This window comes from Erigeron canadensis, chromosome 1 (assembly GCF_010389155.1).
Source record: "Erigeron canadensis isolate Cc75 chromosome 1, C_canadensis_v1, whole genome shotgun sequence".
NCBI lineage: Eukaryota > Viridiplantae > Streptophyta > Magnoliopsida > Asterales > Asteraceae > Erigeron > Erigeron canadensis.
Genome location: NC_057761.1, coordinates 27,401,930 through 27,420,533, shown reverse-complemented (window position 1 = coordinate 27,420,533; position 18,604 = coordinate 27,401,930). Strand labels below are relative to the sequence as shown.

Below are 18,604 nucleotides of genomic sequence, written 5' to 3'. Positions count from 1 at the left end.
GAGTTCAAAACCCACAACTGTAACCATGACCGTACAACAGGTCAACCGGTACATGAAAAGAACAAAAATGAGAGATTCCTACATCAGATAGCTAGTTTTAAAGATTACTACATAACATAACCATTCAGTCATAGTTGGTTACACTCCAGTGCCATAATCCCAAAGTAAAATTGACATTGTACCGGCTACCGGTACAACAGGTCAACCACTACATTAAAAGAACAAAAATAGAAGGTACTTATATCAGATAGTCAATTTAAAATGTCACTACATTACATAACCATTGAGTCATCATTAGTTACACTCTAATGCCATAATCCTTATTCATATATATAATACAATGATTATTCCACAAGATATATATATATATATAATATATATATATATATATTTTCCAAGTCTATTTTCCGGGCAGTGGTTCACAACCATTATGTAGCATAGGGACGAAAAGTAATAGTATACCATCCTTTCTTTCAACAAAAAGATAACAGATTATTCTTATTTCAATAATTTGATGGTTAAAACGAATTATAGAAAGAAAATTAAAATGTTCTCTCATCAAACATTACCATAGTAAGAAGTGTTATTTACTAATCTATCTTGTATTTGACTTTGTTAGCATATTAAACATTTTAAACATTGATAATAACACGATCTTTAAAAAAAGTTGGATTACTACTGTATTGTTAAACAAAAGATTACAAAAATGTGTAACTGAGAGCAACAATAGACAGGTTAACAACTCCTACTAGAAGAAGACAAATGTCTTGACTATGAGATCCAAAAACATTTTTCTATATATCAATCACCGAGAGAATATGATGTTTGAAATTGCATCTTGTAGTGATTACCGGATAATTATGTTTGTAAAACACAAATAATCTAAAACATTATTTGACTAAAAAAAGTAATTATCTGTGTTTTATAAAGAAAAAACATAATTTAAAAAAACTGAAGGAGACGTGTTTTTAAAAAATATAACGTACATAACCACAAACACCCCCGATATCATTACCCCTTCCGACACTAATCTTAGGACAAGTGGGTAACCCTTTGATGCACCCCAAACAAAATATTTGATCTTGTGCAAACATAATAATAGAGTAGCATATAGGGAGCTTGGGCGTACATCGTTAAATTTAGTTTCACATAGATGCCTTAACTTTATATCGGCAATAGAGACCAGACAAGCACCATTCATGTTCGTTTCTTCATTTTGTTCATTTATAGGTGTATCTAGATATATCTATTACAAGAAGATGAGGTTTTTTACTATAGCATGGTAAAAAAAAAGCCATCCCGAAAACTAAATAATAACTTACTGTTAAAAGTATGGGTTTTTTTTTACTGTTATGAAAGGAAAAAAAGTAATGGGAGCAGGATCACATCAGCCCCCAACAACAATTAACCCTACTGCGGAAACACACATACACACCAATCCCCTTCTCTCACCGGAAAAACACATACACATCTAGATTCGCGACCACAACCATCAATGTCGACGATCCCACCACAACCACCTAAGCAAAAAGCACTCATTCTTTTGTGTTCTATGTCCATTTTTTTTTCATTGTCTTTGTAGCTAATTTACTATCATGATGTAGTGGTGATGATCTTGATTCTTGAAGAAAAAAGTTTATGGTATAAAGGTAAAAAAAATTTACCCATTTTATAGGCCATGACAAAGATGATGGTGTCCGTCGAAGTGGTGGATCTGGTATAATGGTAAATTTTTTCTAACTTTTTATAGTTTTTATATTTTTCGGTTTGGTTTTTGTCTAATATTTTTGGGTTTTTTTAGTTTTTATAATTTTCTGTTTGGTTTCTTCTAATATTTTTGGGTTTTTTAGTAATTCGTTTCTTCATTTTGTTCATTTATAGTTGTATCTAGATATATCTAGGAACAATAACATATAACAGGGGAGAATCTATACATAACATGACGATTATTATAAAGATAGAGCTGGATTTGAGCTATTAATTATGGGAAGTGATATATTTACAACAATTTTTTGCCATTTATAACAAATGTACACATTATACTACACAGAATACAACTATATAAAACAAGCATTGTTGTGGATAGCTAGAAATTGTTGTAAATTTATCACTTCCCATAAATTATAGACATACTTTCAAAATATTGAGATATAGAAAAAACTTGCCAAGTTACATTTCGTCCCCTCTTTCAAACATGCCAAATGATATACAAAAGCTATTTACTTTTTACTAACATGTCTTTTATGGTTAAAATGATATGAATGAAACACTAAGGGGGAGAGAATACTAGTTTCTTACCCAAACTTACTTAAATCATATTCCAATCAAAACCCTTTAACTTATAATTATCCAATTCTATCCAATTCTTACCTAAATCACTGGCAATACATACTCAATTTTTACCCAAATTCAATTTCTTTTCAAATTTTTTTTTCCTACATAAATATATTATTAACTTAAAACATTTTATTTAAAACTTAAACAAACATTACACAACACATAAAACACAATACATAATAAACGGAAAAAAAAACATGAATCTTCTCGTCGTACTCATCGTACTCGTCGGGCGGATTGCCCGTAGCGAGTTGACGTACCGCCGAGCACACTTTTTGGATCGTCCTGAAACTTCTTCTCCTACGCGCATCGAACCCCTCTTGAAAATATGGAAAATTTGCTTGGATGTCGTCGACGATTTTTAAAAAAATGGTTTTCTCCATACGATACTTTTTTCGAAAGTAAGCATCGTCGTATTCTGGTTCGTCAACAAACCAATCATTTAGTAGTATTTGATGACCGACTTCACGTTCTCGATTGACGTATCTACGGTGTTGAATGTCGTTAGAGTTTGTCGTGTCGTCCATCCATTGAACCGCGTTTTGCAAAAAGTGAACATCAGTCTCGGATGACGAACCCGATTCCATAACGAGAGCCCGCGATTCGGAAGATGTGGAAGATATTTTCAAGATAGGGTGGTGATTATTTAGGTGAATCGAGAGAAATATATGTGTTTTATGTATAGGAAAATGATTTATGATGTTAACATCATCTTTGTTGGATGATGTTGCTCTCACAAACTTACTTAAATCAATTTCTACACATGTCAAAAAGCCCCCCATGATTTTAATGGTTTGTGAGAGCAACATCATTCAACCAAAATAATGTTAACATCATTCAAGTTATCCCCTTTATGTATATATTGAAGATGGTTTTATATATGTATATATATATATATATACAAGTAAAAGGGTTTTTTTTTTTAAAAGTTTATGGTCAACTAGCCGTTTAGGGTGGGGGGGGGGGGGACCCACGCGTTTTAACGTTCAAATTTGTTACCCGCCTCTCGGTTACTTAGCCCGAAATGCTACCCGATTTTTGATACCCGATCGCTACCCGATAGGTGGGGGTGGCGTAGCCGATCGGGTTCCACGTACCCGATGATATACCCGACTGGTACTCCTCCCTACCTAAAGTGTTGTATGTCATACGATGCAACAATTTTGATGTCTGCTATGGATGGATGTAAATTGGTTTGTTTAATTATCAAATTGAGAATTAGGTTTTTCCACATTGAAAACATACAAAGACGTTAACACATAGTATTTGTTAAATGCATTATTTTTACTTTCAATTGATGAAAAGAATTTTAGTTGCCAGTCCTTTTTATAATGATTATATAATCAATTAAATAGTTATAATAGGTATTAAATTTGAAAATGATGTTGACAAGAAAATACTTTTTTAAAGGGGATGGGACGAAAGGTTACGGAACTTAGATTTTAAAACTTTCTATCTTTATCTAACAATCTCTAGTTCTCTACTACAATCTCTACAATAGTAGTGCATAAAAGTATAAAACTATTTAAGGTTAAGTAAATTTCGAACACCAAAAAGAATCTGCAACTTGATAGCGAATTCCAAGGTCGTCGATTTGTTTTGTTTAATTATTATTATTTCATTGATCAGATTTTAAATAAAAAAAAAATTCAAAAGTCAAACCGAATGGCTATGAAGGGCAACTTTTAGATTATTATTTTTCTTTTCAAGCCGTTACAACAACACTACAAAACCTATTTCATTTCACAACGATTTCATCCAACCATTTCGCACCTATTTCATCAATAGAAAAAATGGATAACTTAACACAAATCATTTCAGCTCGTCATCAACTTCATCTAATTTTATAAAACACTAAGCTCACTACAATGATACTATTCACAGGGAAATATGAAGATTAATGGCCAACTTTTTATAGGGTATAACAATGCCCTAACCTATTTGGGTTAATCCACTTTAAACAAGAGCAAAAACAAAACATCATGGCGTAGGTTTTAACCCATTTCTGTGACGTGTTACACTGGAAACTATTGTGGCAACTTCAACTCATTTAATTATATGAAAGAAGACAAATTGGGTTTTGTTTTGTCTATAACGGGTAAAATAAATACAATAAGAAAAATGGATTCAAATAACAAAACACATACCGGCCATCTCTAAACTCTTAAGTGGTATAGTTTCACTATGGTACAAAAATGAGAAACCAGTTGTATAACCTGATGATAAATAAATTAATGTAAAACAGAAACATGGCAACTGCATGTTTGCTACGTGGACTAGCATATATGAAAAGTTACTAATCTGGGATCTAAAAATAATTGAAAGTTAATAAAACCTGGGAAATTATATAATGAAAAAGCTAACTTCTTTATGTGATTCATCTAGGAAACACAAGTATTGTGAAAGGTCCAAATGACTTGCCACCTCATGTAAAGACCACCAAATGATTGCAAGTAAAGAATGAGGATCGGGATCAAAACTATTCGTCTTTGTTCAAGAAACTGGGTTGATTAGTAGAAGCAAGAAGCCGAGCCCACATTCTGTCCGTCAGTTTGACAACATTTGTAGCCTCGGTCACACGCTGCAATGTGATAAATATAGCCATCATATTACAAGTGCAGGAGATATCTGACAAAACTCTAAACTGAACCCGCAAAAATGTCTACATATTGTGCATTGCTATACTCCTATCCTTCTCAATTTATGTTTTTGTTCGATGAGAGTGTTAACTGTGTATACAGATCGATTGATTAAAATTTAGCTTCAAATGCTCAGTAACTAATATCGATGTTTTAATAAAGTGATTTAGGGGACTATGAGTGGTTTTTGTGATTTTATCAACCCTCCCAATATTAGCCAATCAAATTCATCCATCTCATTCCAACTTTTCAACCCTCCCAATCATCAACCCTCTAAACCTTATTCATTGGCATTCATTAAAATTTTCAACCCTCCCAACTTCATTTATTTTTCTTTTTTTTTTTTTAAATTAAAAGAAACCAATTAAACAACTAAAATTTAATGACTTTTTCCTAATAAAGTGATTTAGAAAGCTTTATACATATGTACACAACTCAGTGGCTTTTCATCTGTTTGAAACACGTTCAATCCATTTGACTTCTTGCCATATTAGTGAAAATACTTTAGCTTTATCCAATTGACACATTAGATATGAAGGTCTTTAAGGTGAAAATCAATCCCAATAGTAGATGAATAACTAAATGTCATTATAGAGTAATCGATATGCAAGGATATGAAGGGCTTGAAGGCGAAATTCTTAAGAAATCCATTTAAGTGTATGCATTGCTTAAAAGAGCTTTCTAGAACATATACTAGATGTGGAGAAATGGGTGGATTAGCCATGTTTAGCAACATAATCAACACAGGCTCAAGTAAAATCTGGTGTTTTTTGTGCCAGGTAAGGTCAGGTGGCAAAAACTTTTATTAGGAAAAAAAAAATTATATAGTAGTTGTGTAAAACATGATTACAAAACTATATTATCAGAACGATGATCAAAGTGTTTATGAAAGTGATTTAGGAGGTGGTATGCATGCAAATCGACTTGCATTGTAGACATAATGGTACCACTTACCCAAATTGGAATATATGCATGTCTGCTGTTAACAGGTCCAACTGTAAAACCAGAGTATCCTGCCATGGCCCCGTGGATTGCACTCTGAGCAAGAAGAGTGCAATAAATATTATCTGATGCATTACTTGGAACAGCTCGGATCATGTATGTTGGATCTGCCAGAATATGTTAGTTAGACAAGCACTCAAGTTGAAAAGGTATATTATTAACGTAAATGGAAAAATACGACAATTCATGGAGATAAGCAGGAAATAATATCATAAACTTGCAGAAAGTGAAGTAAAGAAACAGTAGCACATAATCTCAAAAATTACCAATATATTTCATGTTTATGGGCATTTTCTTCACTGTTGTAAAATGGTCCTGTGACACGCAAAGTATGCAACTTACTGAAATATAGATATTGATATACAAAAAATGGTGCTTGTGATAAGTAATTCTCAGAATCAAGTTCCGAGTAACGAAATGTACGGGCTAGATGGATAACTCTCTTAGCTAAGAAAGGGTATTTCACGATTCAAGGTGATCAGGTGGGAAAACGGGCAAATCCCTGGTACCATTTTGGTACCCGCCAATCCCACCTCGTAAGAGACCTCCGCCAGTAAAAAACCTCCACCTAAATCCGCACATGCTAGGAGTGGAACCCCCGCCAATAGGTTTTCACATGTGTGGCCCCAAGTTTTAAAGGAAATGGGTACCAATTGATCTATGATCAACTGGTTTTTATTAAGTAAGAAAACACACATTTGAGTTTAGACGACTTTTGACCTGTCGAACCAATTCGACATATCTGACCATTCCACTTTTAGCTACAGATTAAGGTGTACCCGTGTGACGCTTTATGAAACAAACACAGACTGAATCAACTTTTTTTTACATATAATTGTGTTGAAGTTGTCATCCGTCCCTACAAATGATAGACAGATGTCCATCGTTTACTATACCTTCAGTTTCTGAGTTAACCATAGACCAATATCATTAAGAAGCTTATTTCCAGATGCATCTTTCTCCTCAGTTGCATTCATACTTTTTGAAACATATTCCTGACCCGCACCTTCTGCCACCACAATTACCACGTGCCTATTTTCCTTGAGTCTCTGCTGAACAAATTCATAAAGACCACCCTTCCCTTCCAGATAGAATGGAGACTCTGGAATCAAGCAACAATCCTGTTACAATCCAGACCTATTAACATATCTTGTGTAGACATATATTTGCAAGGCAACTATTACAAATACTTTTTTGCCATTCCTTTTTAGAGGTAGTTATTTAAATCTATTGACTTGATACTGGTTGATTTGGGTTTTGTTTTAATCACATGGGTCAAAAAACAGTTTCAGCAATAAAAGGAACAGCTCAAATCAATTAAACAAGTTAATCATGTTGAAAATCACGTAAAGTCTACTTTTACTGTATACCAACTCCTAACTCATTTCATTCAAAAATCTAAATTATCTAAGAAATAATACTATTTAAATAATCAAGGTTACAAAATTACTATTTACATATAGAAATTAACAAATTATGTGGGTCTAGCCAACCCAACCCAGCGACTTTGATATCAAAGTATCAAACAATGGCCTGTTTCCACCAAAAACCCGTTTTGAGCTGTTACCAAAGCTTTCTGACCCACCCATTTTGCTACCTCATAACCACACTTCACAGCAATGTATAGAAATAACACAGATAAAACAACGTATTCTCAAACTAAATCCATTAATTCCTTCTTAAGGTCTTACCACATCTCGACTTGCCAGTGTAGCAAACATCGCAATGAATCCTGAAAAGGTCAAAGTTTGTAAGAATCTAGAGCAGCATGCTCGACACCTAATACATTAGATGAAATATTTGACAACTCTGTTCAAGATACTTGCCGCTGTATCGACCCATAAGTTTCACTATACCAACTCCATTTTCAACACTCTCCACCTCCACATGGGCAGCATTTATTGCCCTCTGAGCTTCCTCAACAGCGGTATCAAATCCAAACGATTTGTCTATCACCTGAAAACATTATATAGTATAAAACTCTACTATGATGAAACAATAGAAATGATTCAAAGAACTTACGGCAATATCATTATCAATAGTCTTTGGGATCCCAGCTACTGCCACTGGAAGGTGGCGCTTTTCAACTTCCTTCCGAAAAAAAAGAGCAAAATTTAAATCTCTGCCATATATGGCTAATATAACAAGCTAGCTGAAAATAAACATAATTGGTAAACATGCAATTACCTTGTAGATGGCAGCTGCACCCTTTTGGGTGCCATCACCTCCAATTATGTACACCTGGAACAAGTTTTTTGACAAGTTCTTTTTAACTGTTCATATTGGCCACCAACAATAATGTAGAGGGAGGGAGAGAGCATCAACCTGATTTATTCCACGGTCCTGGATGTTATCAACTATTTTGTTGGTATCATGACCTCCTCTTGAAGTTTGAAGAATGGTGCCACCCCGTTTATGGATATCGTTAACACTTTTTGGAGTTAGTTCCATGGTATTTTTTGAGTAGAAGCCCCTATACCCTCCCTGAAACAAATAATGCAACATTGTTGGGTGAATTATTGCCTGTCGAGTGAATAAGTAATTCTTTTTTCTGTTTAATTCTTCATGGTTCAATCTTTATGGTTTGAGAAGAAACAAAGATATAATCGTGAAATCCATTTACCCCATAGTATAAGAATATGGAAACAGGAGCCACAAAACTGAACTCATAGTTCCAATTATTTCATAAATAATGTTGTTTTAGGCATTCAGATAACTTGTATGGTTATAATCAAAAAGCTAAAGCAACAAGATGGCCAACCTCAATTCCAAGTACATTATTAACACCATACATATAATTCAAGCCACATACAATCTCCCTGATCACCGTGTTGATCCCTGGACACAAACCACCACATGTAACAATACAAGCTCGCACTTCCTCTGGCTTGAAATAAACCTAACATTATAAAAGAAGCGCTTAGACCAGAATGAACAAAATAGCCCAATTAGCTTATACACATAATCGCACCTTTTCCCTAGGTCCAGCACGCCGAAAGTGCACTCCTCTCGGACTGCCTTTCTGAACAACTATCTGCGATAAGAGACCATGGTTAACAAATTGCACAGGTGGTAAAAGGACTGTTTAGATAAGTTCAAGAGAAAGAGTTCACATACTTGTTGAGCTAAAACATCTTCTGGATTAACAAAAGTATCCCTGTGAAAAATAGATTAATGTACCATTTTGAAAGTCACAAAGATAGTCATATACATATACAAGGTTCAGTGCCATGATTGAGTCTACACGGTATGTTTATAAGATAGGATGACTGAAAACTTACTTAACTATAGCATAGGCTTGACTGTGCTTTAACGGGTTTGGATAGGTCTGCACGGAGATAAACAAAAACGATGATTACCAACTACGAATATTTCTTCCTTGCATTACTCTCTCATTGCACAAAAAAAGAACAAAGTAATCATTGTACAGAGGAAATTATGAAAATAGAATAAACACTATGACATGACATGAAGTTACATTAGCCAATCTATGTATTCCTCCGCTTGCCTACCTTCTAGTCTACTTGAAGCATATAACTGTGGCAGATGTTAGCCATATTTGTCCAATATAATATTATCCTTGTTTTCAGGTTTTTGTTTATCTAAAATGGGAAGAGAAAAGATAAAACACTAGTTCCTCTAATCAAAGTTCGAGTCCAGTTCATTAAAAACTGTCTCATCCATCCATAAAAGGTTAAATGTAGTTTTAAGATGACATAACGTGTTTAAGATCGCCAATCACATACAGAGTTGCAATTTAATATATCTTTTATCTTGATAAATTTTGGATAACAATATGTTGTTGAACAAAGGGGGGTATGAAACTGAAGCATATGATGGATTTTGAATTATAATATGTTGCGGAACGAAGGGGGCATATGAAACTGAAGTACATGATAAATTTTGGATAATACCTTAATAAGTGTGAAGAAAAATAAATCAAGAATTTGAATGATTTGCACAACCACTTGTATCACAATGAAGTTATTCATAACGGTTACAACGATGCAGCATCACGAACGTAGAAATGTTTATCAACCAAACATCATAGCCCTATTTGTTTTCCCGAATTGACACTCTAGGCCATTTGATAGTATACACTAATCATAATATTAACTTTTATAACAATATAATACTAGACAAATGCTTACGCGATGCGGCGTTGTGGAGGTTGTGGCGAGTGGCAGTGACGACGGTGTTGATGACGGTGATGAGTGGTGGCGATGGCGGCGGCATAGTCACATGGAACGCGGTATGATATGGTACGCGGAACGAAAACGGGTACGCTGTTCGTAAGCCTCCAAAATCCGGTACGAGGGGGGGTAGGTTCATTCGGAACGCCAATTGCGTACGCGAAACGACGTACCCTTTTCGGTACGTAAACTTGGTACAAAACATATAAATAACTACTTGTTATTCATACCAAAATCCAAAAGTTGTTCATAATCAAAATCATAAAAAAAAATAAACCATAATTAATCGACCCTGGGTCATATGAAAATTGTATGAAATAAACCATATAAGCCCACTTCCTTATCAATCAGCCCATATGAAAATTGTATTTTATGGCCCAATATAAGCCCACATCCTTATCAAACCTAAAATATCTTTTCCCACTTTAAATAAAAAGGACACTACAGCCGCTACTTTTCTACTCACTTTTCTCCCCCACCGGGTAAAAAAAAAACGATTTCTCTTTGCCGGAACGTTGATTTCTATTAAAAGGTACGGCGAACCGAAGCTAAAAGGAACGCGAATTTCAGCCTTGATACGTCAAATCAGGTACGCTTATTTTACCATTTCGGATCGCGTTTCGCCTTCGTCCGGGACAATTTTGTACCGCGTTTCGGTACGAGGTGTACCATACGAGAAACCCTGCTTCGTACCCGTTTTCTGTGACTATGGGCGGCCGTAACAGTGTGATTATTAATGTAAAAGTAATTGATATAAAAGAGGTAGTGTAAGCATTTTAATAGTTGGGGAAAAGAGATGTATGCTGTAAATAATTTCATTAAGAGTATTATAGGTATATTAGGTAGAGATATTTAATTTATGAATGAATAACAAGAGTATTTTGGGGTTATCAACTACTTAAAGTTGAAAAAAATGAAAGGAGTAAATGCTTTATAATGTATAGTCACGCGCCCGCGCGATGCGACGGTGTGGTGATAGTGATGGTGGCGGCGTTGGTGGCGACAACCGGTGATGTGGCTACAATGGCGGTGGCGGTGGCGTGTGATTATTAATGTAAAAGTAATTTACTTAAAAGAAGGTACTATAGTTATTTTAGGAGTTATGAGATGTATATTGTAAATAATTTCATTAAGAATATTTTTGGTATATTAGGTAGGGATATTCAAATTAATAAATAACGAGGGGTAGTTTCGGTAGATCAAGTACTTTTTTGAAAAAATGAAAGTGGTCAAATGCTTGATAAGGTAGTATAATATATATATATATATATAAGTATAGATATAGATATGGATATATATATATATAGATATATAGATAATGTATCTAAATCTATACTACCGTATAAAGCATTTCACTCCATCTTATTTTTTCAAAAAAGAACTTGATCTACCCAAACTACCTTTATCCTTTATTCACCAATTTAAATATCTCAACCTAATAGACTTATAATACCCTTAATGAAACTATTTACAACATACATCCTTCAACCCTTAAAATAACTACACTCCCTCCTTTCACATCAAATACTTTACATTTATAACAACACCACCACCGCCGTCACCACCATCTGTCACCGCCACTCTCATCATCACCACACCACACCACACCATCGCATCGTGCGGGCACGTGACTATAGTATATAGTATAGATATAGATATAAATTCTTTCAGCCAGCTTTTAATTTTTTCCTATGTATGTATCTATTTTGATTGATTGCGAGCAACAAACATCCAATGTTGGTCCTATTCTCTTATCTTTTCATTTATAACAGCATTGTTGTTTCCTTTACCAAAACCGTTAACATCGCGGCATCAATCGGAGAAATATGGTGGTGTATACAACTAAAATGATTTCTATCTATCTAATCAACAATAGCCTATTGTCTTCTTTTCTAATTTGATTTATAACTAACTAAATACTGACTTTAAAAAGTCAAACTGCATATCAAAACGTAAAAAAAATATTAAAAAAAAAAAGAAAGAAAGAAAGAAAGAGAAAGAGATATTACAGGTAAATCATGAAGGAAATTAGTTAAATGAGGAACGTCTTCAATAACAAAACCGTCGTCATCGTCATCATTAACTATTATATTCTTGTGATCCGATATCTGAGCTCTGATCGAGTAATTACCGCGGGTGGTTAACGAATTACTGTGGTGAATTTTTGTTGGATTATTATTATTGTTAAAAGTGAAAAATGGATGGGGGAGTCTGAGAGAAACGGGTGAAGTTGTATGAAAAGTGAGGCGGTGAAAGTGGAGGTTTTGGGAAGATGAGAGTGAAAAAAGATCCATTTTGAAGAAATTGATTTGATTCAGAAAATGGATTTTCCCAGGTATTTGGGAGATGATGAGAGTATATTCTGGAGGGATATAATTTAGAAAGTTTTTACACTATTTTCTATGGGGAAAATGAGTAAATAATAGAACGGAACATGGTGTTGCCGTGTTGGTACACATGATCTCTGCTAGTTTTTTACTTCTTCCCTATTTGAAATTTTAAAAAGTTTATAAAATAAGATTCTAAAAATCTAAAATCTAAAATATGACATATTTAGTGGTTTAAAGGAGTAATATTTTAAAAAATATATTTATGATTATCAATTGTAAAAAAGTAAAACCTCAAAATTATCGGCAAATAAAACTAGTGTTTGGTAATTTAGAGAGTATGATTGGTTAAAAATATAAGAGAGTTGGCAACCCACCTTTCACCATTTTTCTCACAACTCACTTCTAACCAATCACAGCATGCCACCTCAACTCCACCACTCACTCACCACTCATTCAAATTTCATTGGCATCTGACCACTCACTCACCACTCATTCTACAATTTTCATTTTATTTAAACATTAAATTTCATTAAACTAAAAATATTCAAATACATAAACAATACATAATAATTCTTGGAATTAAAACAAATAAAAAAAACATACTAGAAATACTTAAAAGATATAACATAAATAATAGAAATACGACTACTCGTCATCATCGTTCGGCTGGAGGTGTGGTAAGTTTAGACCCGCTAGATGGTCTGTCAGATCATACCGGAGACGGAAATGTGTCTCCTCGTCCTGTATCTCCGGTAAGGCGTCCCAATGACTACTTGGGCGGAAAACTGGATCTCCTATATGAACTGGGCAAATCGCACAACCACTATCCTGAATGATCATGTTGTACAAAATCACACACGCATACACCAAGTTCCTTATTGTACCTAGTGACCGTTGTCGAAACAGTCGATCAATGATATGCCATTTTCCTTTGAGAACACCAAATGCCCGTTCAATATCTTTGCGAGCCGCCTCTTGTGCCGTTTTGAACATTTTTTCTTTCTCGTCTGTCGGGTATTTGTACGCTTTAACAAACGTAGACCATGTAAGATATATGCCATCGACTAGATAGTAGCCACGTCTATAAGTACGCCCATTTACACTTAATGGAACGTAAGGAGCAGTGCCCATACGCTCGGGGAGGAACAAGGGAGATTGTTGCAGCACATTGATGTCGTTTAAAGCACCCGGAGGACCAAAAAAGGCGTGCCAAATCCATCAATCTTGAGACGCCGTTGCTTCCAACATAATAGTGGGGTATTCATGATCACCCCTTTTGTATTGCCCCATCCACTCCATTGGACACATCTTCCAAACAAGATGTGTACAATACAGACTACCGATCATTCCAGGCAAGTGATGCCTTTCTTCGTGTGCTTCAAACAAACGATGGAGATCATGTGTTGTTGGTTTACGCAGATATTCGGTCTTGTAAGTGTCAACGATAGCGTCACAAAAAATTTGAAGACATTCACGTGATGTTCTCCCGGTCATCTCTAAATACTCGTCGTACTCATCAGGAGGATTACCGCTTGCAAGTTGCCGGATGGCAGATGTGCACTTCTGTATCGGTGTAAAACTCTTGGCCAACCGGGCATCATACGAGTCCTGAAAATATGCGTATCTCGACTCAAGATCTTGCACGATCTTTAGAAAGAGTCTTTTAGGCATACGATACCTATCTTCAAAGAAATCATCGTCGTATTTCGGTTCTTCACAAAAGTAGTCGCGGTGCAACCTTTCAGAAGCAGTCCAACGGTTACGGTTCACGACTTTACGTTTCGCACATGAACGGGCCGTGGAACTTTCAACTTCTTCAGACTCAATGGCGTTCGCAAACACCTCTAAACTACTATCGTCGAACCATTCGAACGGTTCGTCGATGATTGTGGTGGAACCAATATGTTTTTGCATTTTTTTAGTGTGTGTATGTTTGAGTTGTAGTGTGTTTTTTGAAAGAGAAAGTGAATGTGGTATGTGTGTTTTGTAGTTGTAGTGTGTGTGTGTGTTTTGTGTTGTGAGTTGGGAGTATATATAAAGTAAAAAAAAAAAAATCTGCAAGTTAACGTTGGAAGTCAAAGTAACCGTTGGAACCCACCTCGTTTTTGGAGCCCGCGCAAGTTCACCCGCGTGGTGTGACCACGCCTTTTGACACCACGACGCGTCGTGGGTTGATGGCGGCGGTGTTCCGTGGTGGCGCCGCGATGACCACGCGCCCAACTTCCTACCGATGCCAACCCTCTAAGTATATCTAACTTGTATATTTTCCATGTTTTATGAAAAAAAAAATTTCTCCGGTTTATTATATGTAATTAAGATGTAAAATTAAAGGAGTAAGAAATCAGTCACCATCTAACATCTGAGACGTGACACAATAAGTAACTATAACATCCCAATATTTTAAGGTAATAGAAAATTAACCCTTTTTGTAGTTTTGACATTAAATTAATTTCCTAGTATTTTGTTTTGAGTTAAGGGATTAATTTAGTTGGAACTTTAGTGGCTAGTGGATATTTTACCCACCTAAATATGTTATGGGACGTGGCTATCAGGGAGATAAGCCATCCACAATTCCACTTCTTGCTTATTAACAACTCCTTTCCACTTCAATATCACTACTCCTTCTTGAACCTTCAATTCTTCTGCAATCCATGCAATAGAAACTCAAATTAAAGAATTTTGATCTTAGAACAATAACAATAACCAGCTCCATTGTAAAAGAAATTGAAATTTAGGGCTTTCTTGGAGGTGGCGGTGACCGATATATTATAGAAGAAAAAGGGGAAGAATTTCAATTTGAAAACCCTAATTCCTTGTCTCTCATTCTTGAGGTATTGATTTCTTAACCCTACTTTTATTTGATATTAAAATTTAGGGTTCTTAACCTTAGAATTTGGGGGTTTTGTTGATTGGGATTTTCAAGAAGAACCCTAATATTTTGAATTGGAAGAGTGTTTAGAAGCCAAACACCATAATCTTAGAAGTGTTGGATGCAACTAGATGTTGTAAGTAGTTGAGTCATGGAACTCATAGATAATATGCGATTATTCTTGTATAGGTGTTGAAGAATAAATTGTTGATCTTGTAGCCTTGTTTTGTCAAGTAGTCAAGTTTGAGGTGAGTGTATATGCATATAATCATGTTCTTGTTACTAGAGGTCATAGGTGAGTAAATTCCTATGACCCATTTGATAGTTGTTTGTTAGAACTAGTAGGTGGGTAAATTCCTACTAGTCAATATGTTTGTAAGAGCTAGTGGGTGGGTAAATTCCTACTAGCCAAATTATCCATGGCCATGTTGAAAATGAATGTATGTTGTTTGAAATGTATGAAAAGGCTAGCTTGCTAGGCTTATATGGTGCTTGATGCACAAAGTTGAAATGACATGATTATGATTATATGTGTATGCATTCACTAAGCGTTGCTTATGTTTTAGTTGTTTAACTCTCTTATAGGAGTTGGTAGTAGCAAGGGTAAAGAAGCGATCGAGTGAAGTTAGAATTGGAAGCTCTTGCCACTTGGAAGGTTGGCATTTTGGATAAATTGGGTAGATGATCCCTTTGGCACCCATTGGCTTTTGATACTTGCTCTTTGGTCAAATCATTTTTGGACGAACTTCTAAAAAGTTGTGGATGTGTTTGAAACGTTAGTAATGGTAGGAATTGTAACTAACTTGACAATTACCCAAGTAGGGTTATCGACCCGCTTGTAGAATTTTGTAGTCAAAGGTCTTGTAAAAAGGAATGATTTCAATGTATGGGTGATTTATATGCCTTAAAGGTCATGTTTTGGTATTTGGAATGTTGAAGTTGAAATGGTGTTTTGGTTTTAACAAAGAGTCAAGTGCAGGGAAACCTGATTTTTGATCAAAAGTTTGCCGCAGGTAGCTCCACTTCGCCGCAGTGGATGCCTGTCCTAGCTCACTGCGCCGCAGTGGGCTTATGGTCAACTGCTGCCGAGGAAAACCACTGAGCCGCAGTGGATGTGTAGTGCCTCACTGCGCCGCAGTGAGCCTTCTTTCATTTTCTGCCGAAGTTTTCCACTGCGCCGCAGTGGAGGTGTTCTGCCTCACTGCGCCACAGCGGACAAAAAAAAAATTATTCGATTTCTTTTAAAAAGGTTTGGGTTCTTACGGTAACCTCATCGTCAGCATTTAGTTCATTCTTACATGATTCATTCAATTTTACAATTTCATTACATACAGTAACGGATAAAAGTTATTTTAACACAAAAAAAAATTATACAAATTTCATACATCACTGAATACTATACACTTACAAATATTAGTCAACCATATAAAAGGATTTAATAATTTATTATATGTTGTTCGGCCCATTTATATGGTTTGGCCCATTAGTCCAATAAATCAGACCGTTTGTTTCTATCAAATAAATTGTTTTAGCCCATAATTAGTGAATCCCCCCTATTCCCTACTTCCCTCGTCCTTGCACAGAGTGTAGAGATAAACTCATTTTCTTTTCACTGCTCAAACTTATTTTCTTAAAAAAAGTTATTATGAGTGTACTTCTTCTTGGCATCTTTTTCAGTGATATTGATTCAGGTAAGTGACTTAATCAGTTTATATATATTGTTAATTTTATTGTTTTGTTTTGTAGTTAATTGGTAGTAAATTAAGCACTATTAAAACCTTCTCCTCCCTTATGAACCACTTACTGTAGTTGTTCAGCCATATTAATTAGAATAGTAATTTGTGCCCATATATAATTGGAACTACTACTAAGTAACAACAGTACCCAATCCCGACAAAGACGGGGTATGGGGAGGTGAGATGTAGTCATGTAGTGTGTGACAATTCAAACATGTGAAAGGAACAAAATTGCCATATGTATAAATATTTTAATTACAAATTTCTAATATGTATATGGGAAAAACAAATATGCTGCAGCCTGCTTCTAGTATTCCCCTCACAATCTCCACCCTTGCTAATCACGTGTATAAAGATAAAATCTCCCCCCCCCCCCTCTCAAAATCTGGGTAGCAGTATGCAACTAGATGCATACTTGTTAACCCCTATATATATATATATCAAATAAATGACAAAAAGGGTTAACAATCATTAAAACATATGAAAAGAATTATTCTTCCATTGATGATGATGTTTATAACTTCATATGGTCTTGAATAACAACCTACTTTTTCGAATGTCCTTTGAAAACAATTTTACGACGGTCTAGCTCATTAAATCTTACAAATTGTGTCACCATTTTGCAACATGTGATAATTTGATGATACTTGGTCACAACCTCCTCTACTAGAAAATGGATGTAAGATGAAGTTATGCAATGTCCTTACTGGCGTAGGATTTGGTCTTGATGAGATGGTTTCCAAAGTCCTACATCTTTTTTGGCGTTTTATGCATTTTTTGGTGACCTGCACGTTCTCCAGGGACCTGCAATAAGAAGTGGAGGATCCATCCAGATTATGACCTGCTGTGACTTGCAGAACCCATCATCCGGTTGTAGGATGGTGAAAATGTGACACATTTGTAGGTTTAGTGGCCTGGAATGATGTATAGTTGTACAATGGCCTAGAAGAAACATTTGAAAAACTAACTTGTGACTTTTGACCATAAACGCTTATGTAAATGTGTTGATTGTTAAATTGCACTTTTCTCATATGAGTAGTTCTTGAACTGTCTCAAAGGTTGAAATTATAGATCAATGATTTGATTCTATAAAGAGGGAGATTGGTACCTTGAACCTCTTCAGATATCCTAACTTTGTTAGATGACACAAGATATCTTTTTGGATATGTCAGCAAAACTCTCAGATGTAATAAGCATTGATCACTGAATAGTAAGCCTAGTTGTTCACATATATATATGAGTATGGTGAGGTAGTCTCCTTATTGCATTATGAATGTACTAAAGAAAACTGAGTCTATTTTAATGTTTAATACTAGACTAGTTGAGAATGATGTGCCAGTACCAACATGTTTTTTAATGTGATTTTTTAGATTTTTAACATGAAATTCAATTAAAATTTCAAAGTTTACATCCAACTCCTTTTTCATCGATTTCATATAGTCTACTTTTCCAGTAATGTTTACGTTATGATGCATAAATCCAACGTACTATTACATAA

General features: G+C 35.1%; 3 protein-coding genes across 3 annotated transcripts; all 3 read right to left on the bottom strand.

Moving 5' to 3' along the window:
• Positions 1 to 4,544: 4,544 nt before the first annotated feature.
• Positions 4,545 to 12,564, bottom strand: LOC122609990 (ATP-dependent 6-phosphofructokinase 4, chloroplastic-like). The gene is made up of 14 exons (XM_043782960.1): positions 12,181 to 12,564; positions 9,260 to 9,306; positions 9,096 to 9,135; positions 8,950 to 9,012; positions 8,740 to 8,877; positions 8,304 to 8,462; positions 8,166 to 8,219; positions 8,001 to 8,069; positions 7,805 to 7,934; positions 7,670 to 7,710; positions 6,875 to 7,099; positions 6,245 to 6,293; positions 5,931 to 6,085; positions 4,545 to 4,918 (listed from the first exon to the last, which is right to left on the bottom strand). The coding sequence occupies exons 1-14, from the start codon at positions 12,463 to 12,465 to the stop codon at positions 4,817 to 4,819; spliced, it is 1,557 nt and encodes a 518-aa protein (XP_043638895.1). The 5' UTR covers positions 12,466 to 12,564; the 3' UTR covers positions 4,545 to 4,816.
• Positions 12,565 to 13,146: 582 nt separating this feature from the next.
• On the bottom strand, positions 13,147 to 13,632 carry LOC122588749. Its single transcript, XM_043760935.1, has one exon. The coding sequence runs from the start codon at positions 13,630 to 13,632 to the stop codon at positions 13,147 to 13,149; it is 486 nt and encodes a 161-aa protein (XP_043616870.1).
• An 87-nt stretch (positions 13,633 to 13,719) lies between these two features.
• On the bottom strand, positions 13,720 to 14,415 carry LOC122588742. Its single transcript, XM_043760921.1, has one exon. It carries the CDS (start codon positions 14,413 to 14,415, stop codon positions 13,720 to 13,722), a length of 696 nt encoding a protein of 231 aa, XP_043616856.1.
• Positions 14,416 to 18,604: the final 4,189 nt, after the last annotated feature.

Coding starts and splice junctions, on each gene's coding strand:
- LOC122609990 (XM_043782960.1), bottom strand. CDS start 12,465: ATGGATCTTTTTTCACTCTCATCTTCCCAAAACCTCCACTTTCACCGC. Junction 9,013..9,095: donor AAGATGTTTTAGCTCAACAA/GTATGTGAACTC, acceptor CTCTTATCGCAG/ATAGTTGTTCAGAAAGGCAG. Junction 7,100..7,669: donor CACTGGCAAGTCGAGATGTG/GTAAGACCTTAA, acceptor GGATTGTAACAG/GATTGTTGCTTGATTCCAGA.
- LOC122588749 (XM_043760935.1), bottom strand. CDS start 13,632: ATGGGCACTGCTCCTTACGTTCCATTAAGTGTAAATGGGCGTACTTAT.
- LOC122588742 (XM_043760921.1), bottom strand. CDS start 14,415: ATGCAAAAACATATTGGTTCCACCACAATCATCGACGAACCGTTCGAA.